Below are 22,434 nucleotides of genomic sequence, written 5' to 3' on the forward strand. Positions count from 1 at the left end.
TGTAAATTGAGTACAACATTTTTTATCATACATTTCGAATGGGTTTTATTGAATTAAATATGGTATAATAACAGTGTTTGCATGTAGCACAACATTATTCAATTCACAAGCCCATCTAGTTTATCTTGGTGCAATTTCGGTACGTAAGACACATGTTAATACTTAATGTCTTTTATACCTAAAACTTTTAATCACATTAATAGAAGAATCATTATCTCCCAGTAATTAGATTGAAATGATTCTAGATATTAACGTGGTCATAATCCAAAGATCATAGTAGAAACTGTCAATAAATATGCAGGATATGAAAATCCGAGGCTAAGTGCGGATTAAGTCTCCAGGGTTTACTTTCTTGCTTCAAATGCGATAGTACTAGTTTCAATAAACGAACTGTAGGTAAGTTAGACAGACACTTTTCCTTCAGTATAGTCGCTAAATTGTAGGTTAATGATATAAATGCTTGTTTAAGTATCGATGGAATGCATCGCTTTTAGTAAAATGTATAATATCGCGTTTGTTTTCTCCTCATAGAGCGTTTTGAAGTCTCTTCATTTGAGCGCACCGTATATGTTTTATTCACGACTTCCTTAGAGCAAATCTAAGTAAAATTGAAAGGAAATGGAAATATATGTTGCGATTAAAATAATTAATTTCATCCTTGTTCGGATTTTATATCCGCTCCTACACACACTAACTGAAACACACAACTTATTGAAAATTATTTATGTTTAGACATTTTTCTCTCGTAAATAAGTCTTTTGATCCCATCCTATATTATTTTTCTGTTCCAGTCTATTCCTATTTAACTTGTGACTTGTGAAACCTAGCCGTATTCTATCATATTCAGACCGAAGCCAACATAAATAGCTGTATTAAATTTCCTTTTAAAGCTTTATAATTATTAAGAGCAACATTAACTTCATAGCTATAAAACGTTTAAGTAAAGCGCTCGCAATATATCTATACTGCATTATTACTCGTTATAATATAATTTGAAATAGGTACATTAATAGCGAATATGAATGCGGACGCTTTGACCGCTTTTTTAATTATGCAATTAAAGTAACCCGGCGACGTTTTTATTTTCTATGGAGTTATTAGAATTCTTTTAGATTCTGACACTATTTATAGAGTTGTTAAAATAGATAATAACCATAAACTCAGAATAAATAGGTTGTAATATGTATACATAGGATACCTAAAACAACCAATTTAGATTAGCCAATTAGCTAGCAGAATCACACACGTTTTTTAAATGTTGCAACATCATATTTTTAGAAACCTTAATCACAGTTTTGCCTGTCATGAATCCATATCCGAATGGTTACACAAAAATCAACGAACCACGACGAAGCTCGTTACTAGGCGGTGCTAAGAGTAATTATGCATATTCTTACATGTTAACATGAAATATAATTACAACAAGGTAAAATTAAAGGGTACATTACAATGGACGAGTGTTTCCATCATGTCGGGGGCAACGAGATTGAAATGAAACACATTAACAAAGTTAACTAGCTATTATCTCTAACTATTCGTCATTATTAATCTCTTCGCCAGCGCCCGCGCATCAGTTGCAGTTGCGTACTCACTACCTGCAGGGCTGACACTTGTTACGTGTTAGATTTTAATTATGGTCTGTAATAATATGAATGCAAGTCATTTACATGGACTTGAAGTATGTTGATCTTAAAGTTTATTTCGAAACCGATTTAATAGTGTTAATACACCAAAAGGTTCGGGATTAATGTGATTGATATCATAAAATTGTCATCGACATTTTAGGACTTACTTAAGACAGAAGTCCTAAAAGTCAGCAAGAAGAACAGCGTTCCGACTACTTAGATTTCTAATCTTATTGTTAGTTCTATTCGCGAACTAATTAGGCATGTAGCAGCCCTAGCAAGTCTGTTGGTAAGCAGTTAATCAGCGCTAATGTGCATACCGGGCCATTAGCGGGCGCCAGATTGTGTCTACCTGACTCACAAAACACTACTAATACTTAGTACTTAGGGTGACAGCGGAAAATCTATCAGGCTGCTGCTTTTATTTGCAAGGTTAAAGTAATTTATTGATGCTACACTAGCTTGGCTTCTATTAACGCTACTTTCGAAGGCGACAAGCAGGAATAATGTGGCGTGTGATTTTGTACAGCTGTCGTTTTTATGTGAATTGGTAGATTTTTTACAAAGTTATATTAACATTGTAAGGACGTATCTATAAATCATTCGTGTAATTGCTTCATTAATACATTGTATATTCGCCGATTATAATCTTACATTTCATATTTTATTACATTTGGGTTCGCATTGATGGGTGATGTTACAGAAACCGTCGATTTCGTACAAATAACTGAATGTTAAAGAAGCCACTCTAAGTCCAATTGAAGTAAATTAAAAATAGCAAATCTCCCAAATCAGAAGGGTAACTATCGTAACCAACGCCAATCGATTGTCCAATTACCTTAGTAACTCATTTAGAAAATGCGGTCTAGCATCCAGCCGAACTAAGGATTACTAATTTCATAGCATTTTGCTTTCGCTACACCAGCCAACCATAAAAAGAATAAAACAACGTTTTCCCATTCTCCACGCCACAAATCCTCTCTATTTTTAGTTTCAGTAATTCCGTTTTACAGATTACAAATTAAAACTCAGGTATAACTTAAAAGATAAAATCTAGATGTCGATTTTAGTACTTGCCGTAGTAAAACAAAATTATGGCAGTATCGTATGGCTTGAGAACATACGCACATTAAATTGTACATTCTGTTCCGAGTGCTCACTGATATCGGGTAATAATGTTCGAAAACTTGTACCTACAAAGTCCCTGAGCTATTTTTAGTATTACTTATACTTAAAGGAAAGATCACATTGCTTATTTATGAGGGAAGCATCAAAGAGTGTAATGTATGAGAACGTCGCTTCAGAGCCGTGGTGTTGGCAAATGATGAGTAGTCCCGTCACGATGTGATCTAACGTTATTAATGCTTCCATTGAACTATGAAACATCGTAAATGTGTGAAGGATTTAAATTAAGTAAGTACAAGAAATGTGAATCAGTTGGCGGAATCTATACATAGGATGACATGGGAACGATTCTGTCTGCAATCATTTGAATTAACTCGATAATTAAGTAGTTACGTATACTTTTTTTATCCTTATCATGATTTAAAAATAAGCACTTGTAGCGCGATTCTCTACAGTCGGCACTGTTGAGTATCGAAAGTTTGATTTCTAAAATATACTACCAAAATAGTTCCGACGACTCTCGTTAGAGGCGCTGATCAAATTTTCGTACCAAATCTCTCTAATAGCTGATGATTGTCGGAAGTCGATAGAATGATAGTTGTAGAGAATCGTGCCATATTTTTATGACACCGAATCATTTAACATATTGTATAAGTAGGCTGTTGAAAGACAATATTTTTTATTGCATGTGGATGTCCATATTTTTTATATAATATATTAAGTAAGTATAATTTAATGTCTATTATATTACCTAACATTACCTGGAAATCCAGAGATGCTGCGTTTAGTTTTATATTTCCTACGAGAAATGACTTGTGATTTCTGCACTAATTGCAAATAACACAGCTTTTAAATGAAGAGCTGCGATTCCCATTAAAAAGCACTTCCTTTATAATCAAAAAGGATTTTATTTCTTTTCTAAAATGGAAGAGCTTGTGCATTAGTTTTCAAATCATAAAACGAGCTTGTTAAATAACTATTTCATTTTTAGTCTCGTTTTAAGTGTGTACTTAAAAAAACTTTCATTATTGAAAGAATATTCTATCGACCTAAGTCAAGCTGACTGTACACTGATTAATATTTCCTTGCTGGCGAATAATATCACTCTTTAACTTCGTCCAGTATGGAGGTATGCCAGTAACTGTCACGCTTCATACCATAAAGTTAAGATTTTGTTCGTAATCCCAATCTTACATCGATATTTTATCAAAAATATTACAACATAATTCTAATAATAACACAAGTAGCCTAGGTTTATTTAATAGGAGCTGGCACTAAGTATAATAACAGCTCCCGGGCTGCGATAGCCGGCACATCTCCATACATTGTGTGAGCTGACAACTGCCGAAGGAAATAATCATGTTGCCACCGTGCTACCAATCTTTATACCCCTACTAAGAGTTTATACTATTTTTCGAGAAATTCTAAACATTGCTCAACATCTATTCTTCTTAGTTGTTAAACTTTTCTCAATAACTAACTATTCTAAAATATGGGAAATTATTTCGAGTAGAGCAATTTTCTACAGTAACTATCGGTTACCGGGCCATGTTGATATTTTAAATTTTGCCCAAGAAAATAGTTCGTGCGATATCTACTTAGTAAATAATCAGATAAATATCTAAAATTCAGGGGGTTCCTATTTCTTCGCACCGTCTAGTAATTATTAAAACAAACATTTCGTTCTATGAAATGTTCTAAAATATTAGTCACAACTGAGACGTTTATTATACAATAAAGTTGAGATCTTGTTAGATTATTAGTTACAGTTATCCATACTTATTACGTCACTTAGCAAGAATTTCACAAAATCGCGCAATTAAAATTCACCGCACCCATAATAACAGAATCATTTGAATTTATTTGATGCGATTTAAACATAAATATAAGATACATATAAAATATACGCTGTCGTGTGAATGCCCGAGGTGACAACTTCTAATTCCGGGTATAATCAAATAATATAAAAATGTCATTTATTTATTAAAAATATGATGATTTTATAATATGTATATTTATGACATTCGTTCCAAAACAGCTGTCTTATGACAAAAATCCTAATAATAAGACAAGCGTGTAACGCTTTATGGTCGCAGTCATATTGTTTTAGCGGCCACAATATTAATGTTTTATCGTCTAGGTCGAAGGCGTTACAGCAATGTTTGAAGTAGTGCATCTGATTATTAAAATTTATGAATACAACTCACCACTAATTTATTTAACTATATAAAGACTCGGTGCAAACACCTAGTCCGTACTAAATTTATTGCAAACATCAAAGGAACGGAATAATCTAAATCAAATCTTCATGCGTTTATCGCTTCTACCTCTTGTTTATGTTCATACAATCTACGCCTTGACATAAACCAGGTTTATTCTCAGCAAACACATTATAACGTTCATCCGTTTTAAATATACGACGTTGTTAATCGAGTTCGAACACCTGAGAGTCCATGGTAGGGGTTTTAGCAGAAACTGTTGAGAGTACGTAAAGTGGTTTAGGAGGAATGTAGCCACTAGCCTACTACGATAACCTTGAGTTTAGGTAGCGGTTATTCATGAGAGAAGCGATTTTCATGGAATCCAAAGACACTGAACTGGTATTCTTGCTCCCAAGATGCTACTAAGAGCTACCGGTGACGGCTATCAATGCCAATTACAATTTGTTTACGTGTGTGTTATAAAAAAGTAAAAGTAAATTTTCAAGCAAAGTAGAATTAATCTACTAATATTTTAAAGTTTTGAACCGAGCGAGTTCTTCTAAGAAAATGTGAGGAAATTAGCAAAGATTTATTAGCAATTAAGCTATTATCGTGTTGCTAAAATTGTTCAAACATGCAGCTATATTGGTTTGTTCATTGCATGTAGCCATAAATTTTATTTTCAATATATTCAATTATATAATCCTAGAAATTTCGAAACAGTGGTGCTTTAACGCTTGCAAGTTTAATAATAAATATTCTACTGTTTTATTTCATCCCCCCAAGGCAAGGCATGTTTTTTGTTATATCTCATAGTCGTTATTTACTTTTCCGTGTCAGTATTTACTACGTTAGCAAGGTAGAACTTATTATTTATTATCAGCGCATATTGTCCCACTGCAGGGCAAAGGCCTCCCAAGGTAGAACTTAGGATTCTTTATTCATAGTCTTCAAATTGAAAAAGAAACAGTTAATTTTTAATTTTCAAACACTGCCCACGTGATCGGAAAAAATGTATCATAAAATCATCTCTTACTTTCAAATACTTATAAATACATACGTGTTCATCACACAAATCTACTCTATAGGAAGAGATTTTCTGGGATCTTTATATTATTGACGTTAGAAGAATAGCCCATAACACTCTTTGCATACTAAAATCGACAGGTTTTAAATCGGGCGTTTCAAAGAATACCCACACAATTATAGAGTCCAGGGGTCTTGGGGGATTTAAAAATAATCTTTTAATGTGAACATAAACTTAATTATACTTTTCCAAAAATAACCATCTTTTTCAACGTCTATATTGGATTTTCTTTCGTAAATAAAAACACTTAGAGCAGTGTTCATTTTCTTCTCACTTACACTTACATGATTTATTATTATTTTGCACGCTCGTATTATTTTTGTTTTGGTTGCAGATAATTAAAATAGGTTTTCTTTAAGTTTGAATTATTTTACACTAGGATATGAGCTCATAAAATTATCTCCGTATTTATTTTAAGATGTGAACTTATTTTCTACGGGGCATGTGAGGATGCGTAACTTACTTTAATTTATTCTTTCCAGCCAGGATGTTGTTTTAATGTTATTCCCGCATTGTTTTTCTAGTTAAAATGACCAATCGAATGTAGCTCTACTTATGCAGCAAGTCTTTTACCAAATTAAAATTACGAAAACAAAATCGTCAAGATTCGAAAATATTTAAATATTAGGGTATTTACTGAAACTGCCTCATTTGTCTTTACGGACCCATAGCCTTAAATTGTTTAATGTCTGCAATCGATCCATGCCCTGCAAATACGAAATTTAGTGTAACAACTCATTCGTCTTCCGTAAAGCAATTGGGGTTAGTGTATTTACCACCATGCTCAACAAATAAAACCTTCTAATAAATCGCTCTGGTCGCCACTGAGCGGTAACGCTAACAACCACAATATCACGTCAAGCCGACCGTTGTAGAATAATATCAGGTGAATAAATCCGTGCTCGGTAGCAAGTGGGTAAATCAGGCTGGTTTAGTGGTGGACCTCATCAGACTTCAGCCTGTACGGTACTTTAGTTTGTCAAGATGTACGAGTATTTTTGAAACGGTGATTTTGCTATTGATGGAAACTTGAGACTTATTGGTATTGATAGAGATGTCTGATGTTTATACTATCTGTGTTTTGACAAATAATGAATGGGAGATTATGAAAAACGTTTAAATGTCATTGGTTGTTAAAGAAGATTTAGGAATATAATACGAATGAATAAATCGACTTTTTGTAAAGAAGAGTACGAAACTTGTAAGTTATTAAAAAGGGCCAATGAACAATTGGGTACTTTCTCAATATCAAAAGTGTAAGGACTTAAAATCTGCCATGTGCATGTTAAAGATACTATGTAAACTAGCCGGTTCAGCATATCAATACATATCTATAGGTAAATACATAAGGATTTCTAAATTTACACTAACTATAAAGTGGATAAGATGAGAGATGTAGTAGAAAGCCCTCAAGATGACTCATACGTCCATTTGTTTAGATTAGAATTAATTTAAATGTTAATACAAGTAATACGATGATCTTGTTAGTCATAATGTTAAATTGGAAATCGCTAAATTCCTACACTGTCGATAGAATTTAGATTGTGTAATAAATTCGGATTATATGAGGTTGTTAGTATTTTTGGTCTTATTCTCAAATTGATGGAAGATTAAGTAATTGTAGAACATGTAACCTAGTTTAGGGATTGATAATAAAATACAGGTCCTGAGTTGAAGCATTAACACTTTCAGAAGTAACTATTACTTTTAAAATACTCCACTGTATTTTGCTGCTTCGCATCTAATTTTCAAAACGCCTTACAAGGCCCTGCAGATCAATCAGTTCCGTCACGAATACAAGAATCATTAACAAAATACGCAATTGTAATCAGCCCAGCTGCGGTTCGATGTATCAAACATACATACATACAGACAGACAGACACCATTAACACGTACTTAGAGTCATTAGTACAAATGGGATACGTCGCATCAACAGTAGTATATAGTGGTATATACCCAGTACTAGAAACGTGTTATTGCTTACTTGCTACCTGTTGTCGTGCAGAATGCATTTCCTGCGTGTGTTTACATCGCAACTGTTATTTATTCACCAACTTTGATGAGCCTGCCTGTTATATTTTGTTGGTATATTTTCTAACGGGATTACTGGACTTGTATTTACAAACAGTGACTGCCATTCTGTCCATTCTAGAAACTGTATACACATTTTTAGCTACCAAATTAAAGTAAATTACCCCAATATTGCACTGCAGGAATTGACCAGGGGGAAAGATTTCGAATCCTCTACTTAACCTGCTGTACCTTATATTAAAGTACAGCAGCAAAAATGTCGATACAACATCCTTATCAAGTTTGTGAGCTCTTTTGACCTGAAGTCACTTTTAGCCGATTCTACCTGTATTTCTCTCAGAATATATAAAAGTGAATGGGCACCGATACGATATGAAATTTGTCTAATGTATCGAATAACTCAACTCGTCGCATGCTTATTAATAATCCATTTAAGCAGATAAGAGTCGTTTAAGTAGGCATTAAAAGGGAAAAGCGACAACACGGCAATATAATTTATACTTCCAATAGATTTACACAGTAGCTCTTAATCTTAATCGATAGCTTTACGATGATAATAATTAAAACTAATCATAAGTTAGCAGGCCTACTACACGTTTGCTTATAAGAACATAATCTGCAATTTGAAGTAGACCGACTAGTTTTCAATGATCAAACACGAGGTATTTTATCATACTATGATCAGAACTATGATATCCCGTGGCTCATTTGCTCGCCTCAAGCTGTTTATTATACACTGTACGGTTTGATAAATTGTAGATTAGAGGGGCTCAATGTTCCCAGGTTTACTTACAACTTTACCGCAAGTCGAATACCGCACGTTGTAACTATGCACTATAAATACAAAAAATATATAGTCGAGCGATACCTCAACGGGACAACAACCTGTCGTCAACCGGGAACACAGTGTTTTGAAGGTGTTGATTGCATATAAATTATAAAACAAAAAGGATCTGCATTTTGAAAGTCCCAATGAGTGTACAAACTCGCGATTCTACACGATGTATCAGTGTTTATCTATAAAAATATGCGTGTAATCCGGCGTAAATTTTTTAAGTCAATTAATTTATACGAAGTATTCAAAAGGCAATTTGAATAATATCAATATTATGAATAAAGGAACGCGATCAGTTTTATATATAACATATTACTTTATATTCAAGCACGCTATTTATAACATTAACAAGTATTTATGCGAGCACGCTGCGAACCAACCCTCTTTAGACTCAATCCCATTTATCACAAGAGTTCTATTTACGAACTCGCATTCGTAATATTGATAAACGAGCTATGAAACTTATATTGCAAAATGGTTACTATTAAAATGAGATACATTTTTAACCCAATATAGAACGTGCAGGTTGGATTAAATATTTCTTCATTCTATTCAAGAGAAATTCTCGCACTAATATTGAATCTTTTGTCGCAAACTTTATAACCATACAATTCATGGCTGGTGACGAGAGTACACTAATAGTACTAATTATAAATATATAGTAATTGCTAGATTTAGATTAGGTACGCGTCAAAAAAATCTGTAGCGCGATTCTGTACAATTATCGAGTATCGACTACCGCCTAGCTATTGAGAAGTTTTGTATGAAAATCTGATCAGCGCCTCTAACGGGCGTCGTTGGAACTATTTTGGCAGTACACTTTAAACGTCAAACTTTCGATACTCGACAGTACTGTAGAGAAACGCGCTACAAATCTAATTATAACGACTATTTCAGACCTGAGCGTCACCCGCTGGACGCTTTTGGTAGCGAAAGTTCCGTGACTAGTAGACTAGTGCCTAGGTAAGCGGTATCGTTGGGCGGAATCCGCTTTGGTGTGAACTTTACCACTACCGTAGTCTTTGCTACAGCTGCAGCAGGCTGAAGCGGATAAGTGCTTATATCGGAAATCTTAACTGTCATAATAATAATATTCAGTGTAAGCAGAGATAGAACCTTTGACACTCGTCGCACGGAAGCGGCGCGACCAAACGATCATCTTAACGACAATCATGCCTTTATAGTTCTATGACGAGTTTTACGTTTAACGCTTATCATAGTACGTAGTTTAACGCTTATATCTTTAGATACCACGATTAGGCTTCCCGGAATTAAATTTTCTTTTTAAACATCCATAACATCCTTAACATCCTAGAGTTCTAAAACTAATAGAAGATCTAGTGATATCATTCCCAAGATGGTGTTTTTCTTTACCGTACGTATGTATATTTCTATGTAAATACTTAAAATATTTGATTCGAAACTAAATCATTACTGTTAACAAATAGCAATTAAGCCACAATTCATAGTTGGTTAATTGTTTTCACGAATGTATCCTCTACTAAACAAATACGTTTTACCGCACGCAACTTACTTCTGCTATTAAATAATCGTCATTCCATGCCTTCCTTACATTCGTAGAAACACACGTAAAATAAAGGTGAATGTATACTTGAAGGAGGAAAATAGGTATTGAAATATACGGTATGCAAGTTTGACATCCATACTAATATTATAAATGCGAAAGTAACTCTGTCTGTCTGTCTGCTACTCAATCACGTCTAAACTACTGAACCAATTTGCATGAAATATGGTATGGAGATATTTTGATACCCGAGAAAGGACATAGGCTACTTTTTATCCCGGGAAAATGACGCATTTCCCGGAAAATTCAGAAAATTCAACAAAGTTGCGAAAAATCAATATTTTAATGACATTGAATTAACAAAATTCCGTTGTCATGGCAACTGTTTTAATGGCGGATATGCCTTAGCGCGACTTCGTCATACTAAGAGATATAAATAATTTTGAGAATATTTTTCGTGAAAAAAAAGCATATTTTATATCATCACGCTACGACCAATATGAGCAGAGTAACAGTAGAAGTGTTACAAAAACATGGAAAATTCTGACCCATTCTCTCTTATGTGACGCAAGCGAAGTTGCGCGGGTCAGCTAGTTTAAAATGTACTGCAAAAATAGTTTCTTCGACGCCCGCTAGAGGTGCAGAACCGATTGTCACACAACGTTTCTCGATAGCTAGCCCGTTGTCGGTAGTCCGTAGTAGTAGAGAATCGAGCTTCTCTATATGCCACTTTTGAAAAGTGGTTATCTTGCTTGACGTTAATGAAAATTTCTGAAACGCCAGGTCACGAAAAAATCTTTATTACGCATCATTAGCCAATGCAAACTCCATGTGTATAGTCCCTTGGTAATAATCAAACCTCTAAAAATCTTTTACATACACAAAATCAGAGGATATTATTATATATTAGACCAATACTTTATACAACAACTTATGTTAAAATCGGCACTAATCAGCACCTAAAATGTAGTAAAAGTTTATCTCACTTTATTGTTATATTTCAGCACATCCTTGTATAGGTCATATATATGTACCTTACCTCCTAAAGATGCAGCGAGGATATCATAAAATTATCTCAATTGTACCACAATTCTCTCATTAGCCCGTCAGCGAGCGAAGAAAGATGTCAGAGTCAAAACACTTTGTCACATAAAACAGCATTGTCGTAATTGTTTGCTAATTAGGTGATTACACATGCAGCTTAATTGCGCTATTTGCATATAATTGTGCTGGTAGCAGGAACACTCGCATATTTATGACTGAAGTAATGCGTTGAAATCAGATTAAACGAGAACGTTATCCCACTATTGTGTTAAGCTTATCTTGGAAGACTTGAACTATTGTGAACTTAGCGCTTAGCACGTTATTTAGATTTTGCATGGGATTTCTATTAAGCTTAGAAGCACATTCATTAGCTACTGTAGATCTCGTATTTATAATGACAGTACTATATTATTTTAAACTATTTGTTTATTATCATTTAAAAGTGAATGTTTGAGTAAATCTTTCGTACCTTGGAAAATCATATGACTTCGATGGAAAGTTTTTATTTCTCCACGACACATGAGCTCAGTTTTGTTCTAGGAACCTTTTAAGACAATATTATGATTTCTCACTAAAATGCCGTTTGTAATTGGTCATAAAAGACTTTAAGTACTTTGTCATGATTTCATCGTCTAATATTGGTTTTGTTGCCAGCTTTATTTTGTGCGTGACTAATATTTACAAGCAAATCGCATAAGTGTACCCTTTTATTGCGGTTTTAACCAGAAATTTAGCATAAAATATGAGTTATTTTCCTTATGTTATGGATACAACGGTATATTCTGGGCAATCACGCAAAGATTTATTGTTATAATCATCTTTAATAAATGCCTAAGCTTCTTTCTTTGTTATAAATTAATTGTTGCTGATTGATCATATCTTAAAATGTATTTAAATTGCTCGTGCACGTGGGTAGCACTTAAATACAAAACCCATAACAAAACGCTTATGAAATATGACTCTTTACATAGCCAATTTGCATCCCAATTCTTTTAGATACGATCAGCAAAGCAGGCAGGATAGCTTTTACAATTTCCTTACAATCCTTGGATATGTGTGTACAATTGTACACTGTTAGGTAAAAATACGTAGATGTAAATCAACAAAACTGTTTCTCGTTGTTCTTTGTTCTTAAGATCGCATTAGAAAACGCAAATGGGTCTGTCCCACTTGACAAATCTCCGCGTCGTTATATCTGAACGATTGTGTTTGAAGTTTAATATTGTTATCAACTAGTCTTTTCTCTACTAGACATTAGATATTCAAGGAATATAAAGTTTTAAACGAAAGGATCAAAACGAAAAATAATCGAATCACGTGGAGTCCAAGCCATACCTAAGTCTAGTACTTAATTGTAAGAAGACGATTACAAATAACCTACCGTCTTTTTCTAGAAATTTCTTAATACATAAGATTGTTGTCTAAAATATTTATAGAACTTATACCAGAAAAGAAAACCCGTACAGATAAGATATTTAGATCTCTCTCTCTTTAGGAGCATATAGAAGTAACTATAGTTATAATACGAATAGTAGGTATATGTTCGCAAATCGGTTGATGAAAATTAATAACTCTGGATTTATGAAATTGTTGCCTTCTGTTTCCTTCGGTGAAACCAAAATGAAATAAATAAGTTTAAGTAAGACAAATTTCCTTTTCACTGTGATTGCGGCGGCAAAGTAAAAGAGCAATTACGATAACTTCTTTATTTTGCATGTTCAATGTTCGTCCGTCAAACAATTACCTGTATTTCACACTCATGTTTACAAGCAACGGGAATCACGTAAAAGCATAAACATGTTCGTTAAAAACATCTTACAATAAATTACCAAAATTTTGAGAAGTAAGCGGACACCTCTAATTACAGATGTAAATAATATATTTTTAACGAATTCCTCTTATTTTCAATACGTCGTCCTACCTACATTGATTTCCTTAATTTGCGGTCAACAACAACATAACTGAGGTAATTATATCCGTTATACAAAAAAGTAAGTACAGCACTGTACTATATTTAACTTAATATAATGTGCTTGTAGTTTTTTGCTCGTGTTTTCGGCTTAACATTAAGCTATATATCGCTAATGAGTATGAAACAGTGGGCGTCACTTGTTCGACAAGTTTTTGTCATCGTCGTGTTAAATCCGATACGATTACATGTTTACTTCATTAAATGACGACTAACCATTACTTTAATCTTCTAGAAGTGCCAATCATAAGTCAGTGATCTCTGTGTTCGTTATTTAATGCTATGAGCGAACAACTTGTCATGCTCATACGTCAAATTAGGCGTGTCAGATAAGCGCCACGACAAAAAGTGTTTTCAAAATATTTTGATCTAGTCTTCTTTTAGTCTTAGTAGAATTACTCTTGAACATTATCACATTTTCTCAGAACTGAAGTTCCAATTGCTATATGTGACACATATTTAGAGACCACTAGAAAAATAATTGAAACGATGTTTTCCCTAAATGCAGTTATTCAAAGTTTCTTACGCATAAATCTAACAATATGACTTTAGCCATTTACATTGTCTGACTATAATTTAATTTGCTGGACAGTTTGCATTTGTCACATGTTGAACTTCGTTAACACAGCATTTAGACCTAACGGCTTTCTAAACTTTATTATATGCGTGAGCAATAAGTTGTAAGAAAACCTGAATTTATTTAACAGTACTCAATAAATAAATGAACAGTAATCAGTTGGAATTCAAAGACCCATGACACTAGAACGGAATAAAATCACAAGTTTACTGTCGCGGACATGGCTCACATCAAGGTACTAAATATTTAATTAGTGAGTGTCTACTCCATCCTTATTTACTTTAACCGTTCAGCCTTATCCGATGATAAAGATGCAATCGGAAAAACTTGTTTCTAAATTTAATAGAAAATAGGAGCTGAGCCTTTACAAGACCAACTTTTAGCATACAATTTTTTTATTATAAACAAAGCCGATCGCAATCAAATGCGACGATTTAAACTAATTCCACTACGCTCTATGGCGTATGATAGTAGTTTTATACCCAGCAGTAGGTACTGCCTAACTATGTACTTACAAGCCGCGCCGGCTTATCTAAGTAGCTCCTCAGAAGAAGTTGACAGTAATGCTCGCTTTAGGTCATTATGTCGTACTTTATAATACTTCAACACTTTACACAAGCCGCAGGCAACCCGCTATAAAATGATAGTAATATGATAAAATTAACTATTCCTTATCAAGTATCTAACAACCAGACAATTATGAATACATAATAACTTGTTATCCTTTAATTCCGTTATAAGCTTTAATATTTGCATCACAAATTGACGAGATTAACGCAGGAATTTGCGATGCATGTTTTCTTTGTACCGATTTATACAACTTTCACCGGCGAGGGCCTCAAATTACCCACATTATGGGGTAATTCGTTGACGTTGACAATACCGGAGACCACCGCGTTACGGGAAAGATTTACGACCTCGTGTGGTGAAAATAACTGAAGCTTTCGATGATAAATTATCGACTATTTTGTTTCATGATGTTTGTTTCTTTTTGAACTAAGGAAAACAATTGTTTTCATATTTTATACCCGAATAAATGTCTAGAAACATCTCTTTGCAATCGGAATTAGCAACTCACTGCATTTTTTTATCACCCGTGCTGTCAGTTTTATACAAGCAAATTAATTAGCTGTTAGCCTGTTAGAGCTACTTAATAAATATTGCAGTACAAAAAACAAAGCCACCTGCTGCCATTAACATTCGTATCTACAACTATATCCGAGTAATTGATGAAATTGATTAAAACATTGACATTTACATCGATCTTCACAGGATCATTGAACGAAGGAAAAAACACTAGATGTTATTGTCCTTTGCTTATCTCAAAGTATCGACTTAATTAGTTCTACGAAGTTGACACAAAAAATATAACAGAATATAATAAAGGTGTTTAACTTGGCAACTGTAACCGATACACGTATTATTATGCATTATGAAAGTGCTAAAGGCTTTTGCAACTCGTTATTAAATAAAATACTTCGGTACTTAGGTACTGTAACGAAATCTTCCATGTAGGTAGTCTTATTTATGGTAGTAAAAAATAAAGAGAAAATTAAATGACACCTATTCCTTCGTATTGTTACTGTCCCACCGCTGGGTAAAGGACGGGTCTCCTTCCGAATGAGGTAAGTACATAAAATTTGTGACAGTTATTAATATTAGCCACCTTTACATAGAATCGGGCGGCGAAATAGTACTATCCAAGTCACAAAATCATCTTTAAATATACATCAATAGTTGAATTATTACAATGTTGATATTTCTACTACTCTTAACGTCCATGGGAAATTGCTCTACCAATTATAATTGGCAAGCAAACCAAAACAAATGAGTGTACGTCAAAAGAACCGAAACCTATCAAGGAAACGTAAAAAATCAATAAAAAATAGCTGTACAGCAATTGATCGAACAAAAACTTATTTAATTCTGTATCTAAATTTAACGACACCTAATAAAATAGTAGGATTAAAGACTGCTTATTATTTTTTGTGCCGTATTTTATTATAGTTTAATATCATCTCCTTTAACTATTGGATAAGCGGTCGCATTAGAAATATAAACTGTAGAATCGAAAGAAGTGTAAGAGGACCTTTACACTGGCGATTTGCAGGGGGCGTTCGATAAACATGGTAGAATCCTGGTATTAGCAAATAGCAATTATTACGTGTCGAAGGTGAGAAGAATTCCCGCGGCACGTACGAGATAACAGGAAATTAGTTGTCTAACATTTCATATTATCCTTCCTATAAATATTCAAGAATTTAATAAATTACTTTATTAGCCGCTGTCTGTATTACGACAATTACTATAAGCACCCTACCCTACGCTTAATAGACGCTATATCTCAATTACAAATATTAAATTCCTAATTATTATCGTTCTGTGTGTGAGTATCCAACTATCTTAACTATTTATAGATGATACAAAATGAACTTACATTATACAAGTACTAAGGAGTACAAATTATAAGTTAGCAATAAAATGATAACCTATGTGTTTATAAAACGATCTATAATTTGTATCTAAACTCCATAATGGACATAAATGCAATTAACACATAAAATTACTCCGCTAACACGACACTAATACATAGTTACGTTATGGTTGTCGTGAATTCTCTTAACGTAAACATGGTGTCGGCTAGTGTGCGGCGACCGTTAAGCCAATGCTCAAATCATTCTGACATAACGTTACTTAATTTAACAAGAATAACAGTGTATTATAATTTTATTGCCGGTTTATTCTTGTTCTACAAATTGGTGTACAACGTTCACCTCAGTGCTAGAGCCCCTTAATGATGATTCGAAGGAAATACACATTTATATTAAAATTAAATAACCTTTAAATGGAAGCTAATTACAGTACCGCGGGTAATTTTGTTAAGTACGTACACGATTGATGAAAACGAAAGTAATGAAATGTTAGGAAATCATCGCTTCATAAAAACCTGGCCGTCTCTATTAATTTTAAAGTTCTTTTTTCATTATTGTCGGGCAAGCTTTAGATTCTACTAGAACCAATTACAAGACTAGACATTTAATTTTTTTCAGTTGCCTTAAGCGAAATCGAAATAAAATAACATTACGTTGTAATGAGCCGAGAACATAATAATGTAACAGTGTATTAGTCGAAAATAGCGCTTTCATTTCTCACATTGTTAACGCGTATTACCTAAATTGTATTTTAATGTTCCCACTTTCGTTTTACATGCAAGTGTCAGTTTTTTTCTTCATGAGTAGTTTAGTCAAATAATACATAGATACACTGACCAACTTATAGGTAATGATAGGTAGAAGACATGACATTTTCAGCTCTAGAAATCTCCAATAAGTAGCTACGGTTTTTTACTTACTGAACTTGTCATGTTAGGCTACACGTTCAGTTCGGCGGCATTTATCGAACAACAAAACTGACTGGAAGGCGCGGCGATATCCAGCGGCATTTTTCCCGAATATGAACACATACCAATTCGGTTTTGCCACCCGGCTGGAGAGATTGATGCCGAACTGAATAATATGATGTGTGTAGCAAGGCTCACGCGTATGTATGAGAATTGAGATGTACCTATATATTTCTATTTATGATTTATCGGAGCTATGGAATACAATTAAGACGGTGAATAATCTTGTTCTATGGACTTAAGGGAAGTACAGCGCTGTATAGAGTCTGATATAGAGTCCTTTTGTATTGGTAAAAGATTTAATTGTTAAATGTTACGTCTTACGAGCGTAGATTGAACAGTTTACACTAATTATTTGTATCAGACCTATCAACAATTACTCCAACTAATAAACCCATATTTTAAATCAAAGCTTGTCAAGTTAATACTCTCCTAAAGCAATCATTTTCTCCTTTAGACTACGAAGAGTATGTTACGAAAAATAATAAAATGATTATTTCTATTATATTACCCGTTGAACATACCTTTAACGAATAGATTTACTTGTTCTTCTTTGTATCATTTTATAATCCACGGAACGTCCAATTTAATTTGCGTCAGTCTTAAGTAAACGTTAAAATTGAAATAGATTACTGGATATAAGTGGCGTAGGGTGAAGAAACGTCCTTGGGCCTCGCTGGCGCTACCAGTAACATGAGTGTTGCCATCCTTTTTTTCATTTTACCCACGTATCCTGTTCGTATATACTGATGGACTTATGACTAGTCAGTCATAAAAAATTAAAACTCCCGGCAAATTACCGCAAAGGTACTAATAAACATTATATTTTTATGCATTTTACACTATTTACGATGACAAAGAACATTACGTTGGCAATTTAGAAAGCCGTCCGTGTTTGTTTAACAAAAATAGATTTTTATTGTTGTTAATTTTGTCGCTTTTATTTCACAATTTGGAAACAATAAACCAATAAACCGTTTTATTGCCAATTTTCTAGCTAGCTTGTTAAGTCTCTAACAATCATTTAGGAAGACTGTGCAAAATTATATACTTATTTCTATATTTTCTCACCATATTTCTATCCTTTTTTTAAGTTTCTAAGTTTATTCATCGTAAAGATAATATGGTAAGGCGTTGGTAATTAATGAAGTAGAAGCATCGGGGCACGTCCTAGTTCAAGATGTAATTAAAAAGCAACCTTACGAGTACATAGCACTTATCCATCTCCGTGCATTGATACTTATTGCACATTTATTGTTTTTTAATGACTGCTTTACAAGCTTGATTGATGCAATGTACACACTCGTAACGTGTGAATGTGTTATTCTCGTGCACAGAACACGGCCCGTGGCTCACTTTAAAAACGTAAATGAGTAATTACTTTTGCCTCATAGGTACTTTATTTTCACAATTCATTCACAAAAAGAAATTATAGAGAGATTTATTACTTGCCACGCCTATACTTTGATTACCTTTGCTAGGCCAATATTGTCTGTTGTTACGAATTAACAACCGTGTAATAAGTGTTGACATGTCCCAATTTACTTATGCGTTTCGCTATAAAATTAAGCCACATATTTTTTTGCATTGACATTTATAAAAGGTTGTAGATAGGCAATAAAAACATATTTATTCTTTACTTAATTAATCTCAAGGGCAGACACAACCCGATGGCCAAAAATATAAAGATTTATGAAAATACAGAACAAGCTATTACAACTCAACCTTTTCTTGTTTCAGAAACCGCAATGGAGAACTCAAGCAATATGCTGGTGCTGGTAGTAATGATGGCGCTAGTGTGCCACACCTACGGCGCTCCAATGAGGAGAGCGCGAGCTTCGCGAGCTGCTGCACTCCCGACGGAGGAACCAACCACAGTTCGGGAAAACAAATTACAAGACGAATTTAAGGAGGCTACTACCACATCAGAAGCACCGATCACGAGCAGAAGGAACAAGGCCCTTAATCTATTTGGGTTTTACCCTTCATTCTTATCATCCGGTGTAGACTATGCTGAGGACGACGATGACGACATCAATTTCACAGTCAACGATGAGAATTTCGAGGAAGAAGATCTCTCAAGAACGATTCCTACCAGACGCCGGCAGCAGAACAAGAAGAAAAACGGCAATGGCGATGCTTACCAAAATGATAACATAAATTCTCTGCAGTACGAAAACTCTCCCATCTTCTACATTAGATTACCTCCTACACCATACATGTTCGTTCCTGGTTTGGGCTACGTCTCTCAACCACCTACCCTCGGCCCTCCGATGGCACCAATGATGCCAGGTGTACCACCACAAGTAGCGGACCCGTTCATCAATCTGCCAATTGATTTTGTATCTAATGGAAAGCCGACAGGAGTATACCAATGGAGCGGTGCACCAGCTTACCCTCAGGTTCCGCAAATGCCTCAGGTTGATCCATTTGGATACGGAGGCCAGCCAATGATGCCACCATCACGCCCCTCATACAATGTCCCCACATACTCAAAACCGAAACCAAAACCTGCACCATCTAATTCGAAAATTACAAATCTCAAAGGTCAATACGTTTTCAATGGCAAGCCAGGGGACAGCGTGTATGTGTTGAGAGATACCTACAACTCCATATACTCTGATGCTCTTCAAAACTTCTACCCTTAATTGTCAAATATGTAGGATAGGATTGAGTGTCTGGCTCGTATCGAGCTGCTGTAATTAATGAATATCGAGGGACCAACGTGCGGACAAAAATAAGATAAGGGAAAGTTTACAACAAAGTCAATCAACATGAATTACTCGAAGGAAAGTTAATTAGTTATTTCTTTTGAAACTTAACGAAGTAAATGAAACCTTTAAACGATTAAGGTAGGAAATCGTGAGAGACCAATAACTATAACGTATAATTGTTGCAATTACTTGCCAAGTAAGAAGTCGATTGAACACAGCCTCGACGAATTATGAGTGAGATCTACTACTTACGTACTTACAACGGGAACTTGGGTGTAGAAACATTTAATTTTACGCTATTTGTAAACTAAAACTCATATTTACCTATAATAATTATTAATATTAAAACTTTTTGAATGACATACTCATTATTTTAGTCAAGCTCTCTTAGTTTTGCCAGATTCAGACTTACGTTAATTTAGTTAACCAAATGCGAGGAAGCATTTTAATATGTTAAGAAATCCTTCCTTACTTTTTATACTTAAATAAAGCTTTATAACAAACAATGTATTCGTATTATGTAGAATTAATTTCAGACAATTTATTGATTTTGTTAAACCATGCGTGTTGGAATATTAACATTGCAGGTAAAAACTTATGGTGAACTATAAATATAACTGGATGCATTTGTTTATTAAAATGTCTACCTGCTTACTTGTAATAAACATAACACTCGACCACTGTCTCCTTCATATACTAGATGTTAGATAAACAAAAGAATCACGCAATTTAGTATGATTGTAACCCACTGAGGATATAGCCTAGTATTCGAATCAGGGATTTGTGTGCGAATGAGTATTTTAACACTCGGTTTTAAGTATCTATAATAATCGCTAAGTCGCGCGACTTAGTTAATGTATTTACATAAACATTTGTATCTTTTCATGACTGTTCGGGCTCATAATATTATATTAGTGATTTCATAAGCAATTATATTTTTTTGAGTCAGCGCTAGATCTAAACAATCATTAATTTAAATAATTTATTAATATTTATTCTTTAAATTATTTACTTAGAGTTAAGACTTCTACTTAGGTACAAAGATTTAGAATGCTCATGGCGGAAAACTTTATTGCTGGACTGCAATAACGAAATGGCATTTAAAAGTGCGTTAATAACAAAAAAGTAACAAAGCAATGTGACATAAACAAAAAAAAATCTACAATCGGTCGGAAATAGTTCATAATTAATTAATATATTTATTTGCTAGTTTTGTATTTAGTGAATAATTATCTTTAATGATAATTTTAGAAATATAAAGTCTGGTAAATATTGATATGAGTTTGTGTACTTAGTCGATGCCTGTATTATTTATTAAGGATTTTTTTACTTTGTAAATAGGCACGTATAATGAAATAAGTACCTACCTTTTAATATATGTTGTAATCAATGTGTTTTATGTACTCCCAGTGTAATGTTTAGCTACAGTTAAATGTACGTCAGTTAAAGTGTAAGCTAAATGTTAAGTTAAGAACTGTTCCGTCCGATAGACTAGTAAAACAGAATGTTCTAGAATGTCCTAGATAATAATGTATGAAGTTAGATGAAGTAGGTTGACACAAATTATCTTTTTGCAATATAGGTAGTTGTATGAACTGTAAGACAATAAAAAGTATTTTGTAATTCATTTGGTTTTTTTTATTACACCTTCGTACAAATATACCTATTATTCACTACCAACGATGACTATTACCAATAGTCCCGCGAGACATATAACGTTATGTCCCTACCTGTCTCGCGAGTTCGATTCCCAGATCATTGAAGTATTAAATTTGAGGCAAAAGACAAAAAAGATGAAAGATAGCCTTTTAATTTGTAGTAAGCACAATTTTTCTTCTCCAATTCGTATAAAACAAAGATTTGAAAAAAAAATGTATTGACGCATCGAGGTCCCTAGGTACCTACCTACCTACATATTGTTTAACTTTTCTGAAGTCTGCACATTATTTCACGTAGTTATATATATTATTATCCATTAATATACTAGTAAATTGGCAAAGTTTGCCTGTTTATCAATGTTTGTACGTACTAATGAGTTGTGATGCGTATCAAAACTCATATTTGCCGCGTACAAACGACTTCGTAAACGCACTTGTACTAAAACTGACAAATAATGTTTACAGCATCCCTTGTAAACGCTAATGACGAATACGTTTAGTTATTTCCTAATGTTTAGACGATTTAAAGAATGTAAAAAGATTTAATAAATGCCCGAAATAAAACAACAAAATGTAATTTAAATATTATCCCAATAATGAAAATATTTTTACAAAGATATATGCTAGTCAGTAAGCACAAAA

The 22,434-nt window shown here is 33.8% G+C and overlaps 1 protein-coding gene across 1 annotated transcript in view; it reads left to right on the top strand.

The window, feature by feature from the left end:
- Positions 1-21,761, top strand: part of LOC142975030 (uncharacterized) — an 81,503-nt gene extending 59,742 nt beyond the window's left edge. Inside the window, exon 4 of the mRNA XM_076117669.1 lies at positions 19,161-21,761. Within this exon, the coding sequence (XP_075973784.1) occupies positions 19,169-20,068 (900 nt within the window). The 5' untranslated portion in view covers positions 19,161-19,168 and the 3' untranslated portion in view covers positions 20,069-21,761. The remainder of the gene's footprint in view (positions 1-19,160) is intronic.
- Positions 21,762-22,434: the final 673 nt, after the last annotated feature.

This window comes from Anticarsia gemmatalis, chromosome 8 (genome assembly GCF_050436995.1).
Source record: "Anticarsia gemmatalis isolate Benzon Research Colony breed Stoneville strain chromosome 8, ilAntGemm2 primary, whole genome shotgun sequence".
NCBI classification, from domain to species: Eukaryota; Metazoa; Arthropoda; class Insecta; order Lepidoptera; family Erebidae; genus Anticarsia; species Anticarsia gemmatalis.